Source organism: Chaetura pelagica, unplaced genomic scaffold (genome assembly GCF_000747805.2).
Source record: "Chaetura pelagica isolate M959 unplaced genomic scaffold, ChaPel_1.0 scaffold101, whole genome shotgun sequence".
Classification (NCBI taxonomy): domain Eukaryota; kingdom Metazoa; phylum Chordata; class Aves; order Apodiformes; family Apodidae; genus Chaetura; species Chaetura pelagica.
Genome location: NW_009952564.1, coordinates 653,502 through 662,279, shown reverse-complemented (window position 1 = coordinate 662,279; position 8,778 = coordinate 653,502). Strand labels below are relative to the sequence as shown.

The 8,778-nt window shown below is 35.7% G+C and overlaps 1 protein-coding gene across 1 annotated transcript in view; it reads left to right on the top strand.

Annotated features, from left to right (window-relative positions):
* The window catches only part of EPHA3 (EPH receptor A3), a 206,558-nt gene that overhangs the window by 56,395 nt on the left and 141,385 nt on the right, over window positions 1-8,778 (top strand). Inside the window, 1 exon segment of the mRNA XM_009993327.1 lies at window positions 1-282. This exon segment is cut by the window's left edge and continues 38 nt beyond it. Coding sequence (XP_009991629.1) covers window positions 1-282 — 282 coding nt within the window.

Here is an 8,778-nt window from a genome sequence, read left to right as displayed (position 1 = left end):
GCTTTTACTTGGCTTTTCAAGATGTAGGTGCATGTGTTGCCTTAGTCTCAGTGCGAGTGTACTTCAAAAAGTGCCCTTTCACTGTCAAGAACCTCGCCATGTTTCCAGATACAGTACCCATGGACTCCCAGTCACTGGTGGAGGTGCGGGGTTCTTGTGTCAATCATTCCAAGGAGGAAGAGCCACCCAAGATGTATTGCAGTACAGAAGGAGAATGGCTAGTGCCCATAGGGAAGTGCTTGTGTAATGCTGGCTATGAAGAAAGAGGCTTTGCGTGCCAAGGTAACAATGCGCTCCATGTTCATAGTTCAATTATTAACAAGGGCTTCACTTTATGTCCCTACTTTGTGTATTGGGTTGTGTTAATTTGCTTTGAATTCTTGAGACAAATATATTAGTTCATAAATCACCATGAAAATAGCATTTGTTTAATCTGTGTAAATAATGGAATTTGATAAAAAGTATTTAATAAGAGTTAACAAATTAATTTTAGTCAATACTGTATGTAGCAAATTTAGACTCTCTTACCACTCATGGACTTCTTTTTGGTAGACTATAGTTTTCTGAAATGCATTGTTTATCAAATTATTTGAATTTTTGTGTGATGTTTTGAAACTCTGTGTCTTCATATGTACTATTTGCTACTGACCTGTGTTGATCAATTGAGATTGGTCAGAAAAAAAAACAACCAGGTAGCATTGTTTCAGGTAGCATAATTCCTAAATGCAGGTACAGTTGAAAAATTAATATTTGAACTTCAAAATTGCATTTTCATAAATACGCACATATTTAACTCAAAATAATTTTCTCCAAATCTTTGGTTTCTGCAAACTGTGGTTATGTGAATGCTCCCAAGAACAAGGCTACACAGGGATGTTGAATGTTTCCAGAAATGGTCTTTGAAATGTTAGAGAAATGCATATTATCTTTACCTATCTTTATATCTACCAAAATGATGGTGATCTACATTTTGCTTTTTACAAAAGTATATTTTAGAATTTTTTTGCTAGTAGAATCTTAAACCTCTTTTCATAGAGTGTCTTAAAGGGTGCTGGTTGTGCCAGAGGGTCTTGCATTCAATAGATTAAAAGTTAAACAGCAATATTTGGAAATACTATGGGTGGAAAGAGTAGTTGCTGAGCTATTTATTTATTGTGGGGGGTGTGTGTGTACATATACATATGCATATATAAAAAACCAAACAGATTTGAAGTGTTCTGGACATGGTTGAATGAGTGCCTATTAATTTTTCTTTGGTCCTACAGCAAATTTTATGTCAAGAAGGCAAGTCCTGGGGAGCTAATAGTTGCCCACCAAACCATAGCCAGGTTATTGTAAAAACTGTTGTTTTAATTAAGGTAACTTATTCTCAGAAAATACCAGGGAGGTGTGGCAGGTAAGACTGTGTTTTGTTAGATCTTGCTTTTAAGTAGATTTTGAATTGGTTTTGCACTCCAAAGGAATAAGCTGGGGAGCCTGAGCCTTTTGAGTATGCTTTTCTGCAGATACCAGTATTAAGATAAGCAAGTTAAACTCTTGTATTATGAGCTGAATCCAGGAGAGGGTATTTTATTTACCTAGGGCCTCCTATAGCTACAATTAAAAATACTGAAATGTTAGTGATACTCTTTTAACTACTGAATATAGTCTTGCTTACTGTACAGTCTGTAGTTGTAAATGGTTGAAAAGTGTTGGTTTAGAATTTCAGTTACACATGAGCACAGAAAGGCAGTCACTCTAGAAAGTGTCAGCATCCAACTGGGCAAAAGTTAAGCTAAATAAAGGAAGAGAAATTGTTTTATTAAAAACTGGTTCTCAAATGCTTGGTATAGGGAAGGTAGCTCCTACCAAGTTCTGCAGAGATGAGAAGTGAGTTCACATCCATGTGTGACTATATCATGCATCATTTGGAAGGCATAAAATTAGACCATAGTACTACCTTCTCCTTTCCTTGCTTGCTTTCCGTGCTTGCTTTTTTTTTACTTCCTCAGCAACTGTTGATCAAGGGAGTAATATATGATGAAACCATTAACAGTACAGACAGGTCCTTCTGGTTTATTCTGATTTAACATATAATGTTCTAGTAACTCTTATCAGAAATCATATTTATCAGATATTTTCTTTTTGGTGTGATTGAAGTGGCACTGTAAAATAATGCAGTAATTTCCAAACCTCCCATTTGTTGGCATTGGTAACTCAGCAGAAGTTGGAAATCTCAGAAAAAAGAGTTCAGTTTTCACCTCAGGCTCATGGCTGCAACTGTGCCTTTCTCTTAATTTTCTTGTCTCTTTTTCTCCTTGTTTTAGGCTGCTGAGTTTTTGTGGGGAAGGGCTTTTTTTTGGCAATGAAAGGGCAGTAGAGACAGAATTGTCTAAAGTCTGAAAGAACATCCAAAATGCTGTTACAAGCATGGCCTGAAATGAAGTAATAATTTATAAAATAAAATGTTTCACCTGAAATTTGAAAGAAGAGTAATAAATAATAGAAATTTTTGTCTTCACAGTAGTTGGAAACATTCAATGACTTAGTGTCTGTCACTACTTGATCCTAATTCAGACTGTCTCTTATTTTGTTTCTTTGTTTCATAGAAGGGACCTCTGGAGATCATCTAGTCCAAACCCCTCTGCCAGAGCAGATTCACCTAGAGCAAGTTGCCTGGGGTGGCACCCAGGAAGGTTTTGGATGTTTCCAGAGACAGAAATTTCACAACTGCTCTGGTCAGCCTGTTGCAATGATCTGCCAATCTCAAAGAAGTTTCTCCTCTTGTTTAGATGGAACTTCCTATGTTCAAGTTTATGCCTGTTACCTCTTGTCCTGTCACTGAGCACCACTGAAAAAAGACTGGCCCCATGCTCCTGACACCCAGCCTTTAGGTATTTATAATCATTGATAAGATCCCACCACAGTCTTCTCCAGACTAAAGAGACCCAAGTCCCTCAGCCTTTCCTCGTAAGAGAGATGTTCTAATCCCCTAATAACCTTTGTAGCCTTTTGCTGTACGTCCTTCAGCAGTTCCCTGTCCTTCTTGAACTAGGGAACCCAGGACTGGACACAGTACTTCAGGTTTGGCCTCATCACGACAAAGTAGAAGGGGATGATAATTTCCCTTGACCTGCTGGCCACACTCTTAATGCATCCCAGAATGCCATTGGCCTTCTTGGACACAAGGGCACTTTGTTGGCTCATGGGCTTCCTGTTGTCCACCAGGACTCCTAGGTCTTTTTCCACAGATCTGTAATGGTGTTTTCAGAAACAATGTAATTTTGTATTAGCAGGAGATTATCTCTAGTTATTTAGATGAAGGACCTTAATGGTACATGATCAGTTTCATTCAGAACAGCTTATCTTGGTACTTGGAAAAGTATTAAGGCATAGTCATGCTCTCAAATAACACAAATCAAAGTATTTTCTGAGACTGCTTCCCTTTTTCCTGCATAAACAGGAAAAGAAGACAAAAGGCTCAAGCCTTTTTTTTGTTATTGGTGTGCACGTACTTGTAAAAACATACATGTTTTTCTAACATATTTGTATCTAAGCTCTGAAAAGCCAAGATTGAACTGCTGGCTTTACTCAGTGTATTAGTTATTATTGGAAAGATTATTGTTCTGTTCTGGGTCCTGTCAATTAATAAGCGATTTACATGTATGTTACATACCTGTCAGTCAGTTAAAGAATCAAGACCAATTTTACTGTGACCATCCTAGTCCTCAGTATTGTGTGGAGAGGTGATTTATCAAAAGTGAATTGGATACGTCACCTTGAGGAATTCTGGTTTTTATAGTATGCTTTAGCTTAACAGTTTAAGATTAACATCTCTTTTAGCAAAGACTTTTGCACCTGTTCAGTGTTTTGGAGGGAGTAGATTTGTATAAGGTAAGGGGTGTGTTGAGGGTGGGGTAGCATGTTGGAAAAGCCACTCCGTACTTTTTCCCCCCTTAACTAATGCCTGTGTTAGTTAACTAAATACGGTAAATGTCATCTGCTGTAGATTGTTTGTTATTACATCTTTATTAGCACTTGAATCATAGTAGTCCTTTCTATTTAATAGACTAATATTTCATGGTTGTCTTCATGCCATTTTGGCCAAACTACATCTTTATAACATGTTCTGTCTTAGAATTAAGATTTTTTAAATTTGTTTTTGTTAGAAAAAAAACAACTGGCTGGAACTGCACACTGAACCTAATGCTTTCTGATAGTCTCTGTGCTATTCCCCAGTCAACAAGGAGAGTCATTTTCCATTTGTCCTCCATCAAACAACCATAGTAGATTAAATTAGGTCAGAAATTTATCTGCTTTAATATTCTTTCCCTGGCAGTGGCTAATGGCAGATTGTTCAGGAAAAAATATAAGAAACTGTATAAAGCACTCCTTTGCTAGAAACACGTTTCAGCTTCTCCCAATCAACTGTTGACTTCCTAAGACTTAAGATAGAACTTGTAAGAAAACTATGTATAATAGGAGTCAATGTCCTGTCACCTATTAATTTGGCTATTTTTTTGACTAATATTTTTAGTCTCTGTAAGTTTTCGTGGTAATGAATGGCATAACTTGTCTTGTGTGAAAAACATACCTTCTTGCTGTATTTCAGCCTTCAGTTTTTAGTCAGTTGGATAAGGTCTTCCTAGAATATTGAGAAAATCATTATGCCCTTTTCATCTTCTCTATTAACAATGTTCTAAATCTCTTTCACATCTAATATCTCTAATAACTTTTTTTACTAACCCTCCCTCTCTATTAGTGCCTTCTTATCTGTTGGACAGGCTAATTGCTCCATACCTTTTCTCATCGTTTTTAACTGTCTCTGTACATATTAAAGTAAACAATGTGATTTTTATGAAAAGGGCAATGAGACTTGTGTTGCAAGTACACCAGGAGATTACTCACCGACATAGTGCTTGGAACAGCCCAAAAATCAATAAAAGGAGCATTCACATCACCTGCCCAGTGAGTGATTTGTATGTGAAGAAGCTAGGCTCAGTTCTGTTTTGAATGCTACGGAAGAGTTAATGGGTTAGCTGGGGTAGTAGTATCAAAATAAATGGGGGAATGTTTGGATCAATGTTAGAAAAAAATGTCTTTAGTTCTGTAGTACTCTGGAAGTCTCCTCGGAGAAATAATGGAAGCCTCATTTCAGGAGATTTTTTTTTTTTTTAAATGCAGTAATCAGATGATAAAGGAAATCCTGCATGGGCATGATTGGACCAATAAATCTCTTCCATCCTGAATGTGTCTATTCTGTTGTTGGTTTATTTCATGCACTTCAGAAAGACTAGCTGAACATGAATAATTATATTTTTCATGATGATACACTTAATTAGTATGCATGCAGTGGGCAATTATTTATCCTTGTGGGAGTATGAGTGAGATTGAATGTTTCTTTGAATGCTTAGAACAGGTGACCCCTTAGACCGACAACAAACTTTGTGGCTCCAGTTATCAAATGGAAAATTAAATTGTTCAGCCTGACCAGTTTAACTTGAAAAGCACAGAGTTACGTTTTCTGCATGCTGTCATTTCAAGGCATAGTTTCTAAATTGTAGTTGCTAAAATTTTGAATAAGCCTGAATTGTAAATTTCTTATGTAATACTATCTAATAAAAAGTTAAGTTTTAACCTCAAGTGACTGACACATTTTCTATAAAAAAGCCAGAAGAAAAAAGAAAATGTAATCCAACAGTCCTTCCATATGTATCTTAATTTTTAGCAATTAATCAGGTGGTTTGAATGGAACAAAAGAGAGTAAGAGATAAAGGAGCAAGAGGTGGAGTTCACCCACTGTGCATGGTTATTGCAAAAATAACCCCACAAATTTCCCCTAACACTAAATTATTATTTTATTAGTTATTACATTAGTGTTTCTATTTGTATAGTGAGCATATCCTAAATAATATTTCTCTTTGTGAGTTTCTGGAGATATGAAAGGAATGCCATCTGTGACTGCTAAATGTGAACCATCACATACATTGCTTAATTCTTTCAGTAGAATAAATGCTGTACTGTAGATAAAAAATACATAAAACATCATTAATGCTAAGGATTAAAAACATTTCTCCAGATTTATTTTGGTTTTCCTATACTTTAGCAGTTTTGTCTCTGCATAAGTAAATATACTTTTTACTTGCTTATATCAGTAGATAAAAATAACTTTGTATATAAAGAGAAAAAGGTACTGTCAGGAGCTACTCAACTTTGTGCAAGTGAAAATAAGTGGAAGGCACATGTACTTGCTGCAAGCACAAAAATGATAACATTTTCCCTTGGAAATAGCGGAGTGGCTCAGATGTGTTGCTTACACTACAAAAGTTTGTGGTTTGAACTCTGTGGCTGTGTAAAGGAGCAATTACATTTCATAAAATGTAAGGCACTGATCATAGGAAGATCAGATAATATAATAACGGAACTGTTGTGAGAGTCTCTTTTTACATGGAATCTTTAAAAGGTAGGGATTTTTTAAAGCAGATTTGAGCGGTAATTTTTCCTTGTGTTTGAAGTATTGTTTTGATTTTAAAAAGCAAGAGATGCTTTTTGAAAGGGACTCTTAATCTTTCAAGCTAGTAAACTAAAATGACAGCAGCTATAAATTATGAATAGCTTTATTTGTAAAATATTCATTGTTTTCACCCACTTTATATTCTGTAAGTACAGAAACAGAGCACACAATGAAAGATTTACCTTTCAGCTTAGAGTTTTTTTAATTGTTACAGAAGTTATGTCAGAGATATCCACATGATTTTTCATAGAGGAAGAATTATACTGCTCTGAATCCTTCAGAAAGATCACAGCCATCTTTTTTTTATCATTTCAGGATTGTTACAAATTTTGAGAATATTCTATGATTTGTGACTCATAAACTATAGATGTAAAACGGATTTTTTTAAAGGTAAAATTTATTGCGCAGAATCTTACGGTTTGGGAACACATTTGTCTCATGTTCTAAAATAAAAGAAACATTCTGAAATTGCTAAAAAATATATTTTTTCGATACAATACTATACAGATTCTCAAGTTAGAAAAGTATTGTTTCAGTACTCTGTATTTACTTGAGAAGAGCCTTTACTAATTTTCTTGCAGATTGTGGAAGAAATATTTTTAAAAACTCCATGATCATAAGTATTTCTATTAATTTTTTATGTTAAGTGATTAGGATGGTAGTGTTACTGTTCTTTTTTAAAAAAGTTACTGTTTCTTCTCTCCAAGTTGTTCAGTACTACGGTGTCAACATATGACATAATTAGGTAACTCAGAATTGAATTTTAGATTTGAAACTAGCTGGTAAGTTTCACTCAGAAAATTAAATATTTGCAAAAGTGTTAATGACTCACAAAATGCAACTTAATACGGTTGCATGTATACGTATGTTTGTTCAGGCTAGACCTTTTACTAGTTTAGAGGTGGTACTTGCTGTGCCCCGTGGTGTATTTTCTTCCTTGTCCCCCTCACCTGCTTTTCAAGCAACAAAAAGACCCCCTCTCCCCAACTCTTAACAAAAAAACCCTACCAGTGCTTCTGTGAAGTGGTAGAATATACTGGGTATTGAGCCAAACTGTGTGTGAGACATTTGCTTCCTCTTTTTAACAAATAAATTTTTACCCTAGGTCTCTGACACTTACGTGTTCAAGACCACTACTGTTGAATTTTTGTGCCGGATTTTACTGCAAATACCTTATGGGTGTCTCTTGCAGAGAATCCTAAGGGATCTCGCTGGCATTTCCTTAACCTTTTCATTTTAATAGCTTTACTTCTTCAGAGGTTTTCAAAAGATTAAAAACTAAATTAACAGTATCACCCTGAGCATGTTTTGCTTGTAAAGTCTTTGGTGACTTTCAGAATCAGTTTAGCTCACATTTCCACAAAGATTATATTGTCGGTGTGAATTCATTGAACATGCGCTTTTTCCGTTGGTTTCTCTGATACTGTCTGTGTATAGAGCTATTTGACATTCTCCCATTAGTTCCAGAATGAAACTTACGACGGCTAACAGGGGTTTGCATTACAACTGACAGCTGGTACTAGAGTTTAATAGAGAGCAATTGTAGTGAGAGCTGTAAGTTTTCATAACGTTCAACAAAAATGCTCTTAAAGTAAGAACCATCTTGAGAGATGAGTACAAGATGACAAGAATCTTCGTCTGCCTCTCCTCGGCATGAAGCACAAGATGTTGTCAAAACATGCTGTTGGCAGACAACTAAATAACCAGTAATTGATATCAGACTTTATTGAAACACTTAGACTTCAGGAAAATTATCAGAATTGACTGTTTCTTTGATTTGTAAACTGAATAATAAGTGTTGCATTTGTAATATCTCATTTCCTTTGCAACTGGAATTGCAATTTTGACTTCATAGCACAACAGGAACATCATAACTTCAACTTCACACAGTCATCCTAGGGAGAGAAGATGAGAAGTTCATTGCCTAGAATTTGTTGGTAGCTTCAGCTTTAAGTACCTGCCTGCCTTGGAATCTGATGTAGCTGTGGTGCTGAGGCAGATATAGGCCTAAATAATGACAAATCCTTCACAGGTCAAGGAGGTGAACTATTTCATTGTCCTGAATCTGTGGATTCAGTGGTTGTCTACTGTAAGGTTAACATTTGATGGGATAATTTAGAGCAGCTGCTCTTTCAAAGATTCACTTTCAACAAGGGAAGAAAAAGCCATATGGTAAAAGTTGACACTGTGCCAAACCTGAATAACTGCTGAAATTATACAGGACAGTTCTCATCAACAACATGGTTGAAGTAAAGCATTTTTACTTGCCATCAGTATTTCCAGTT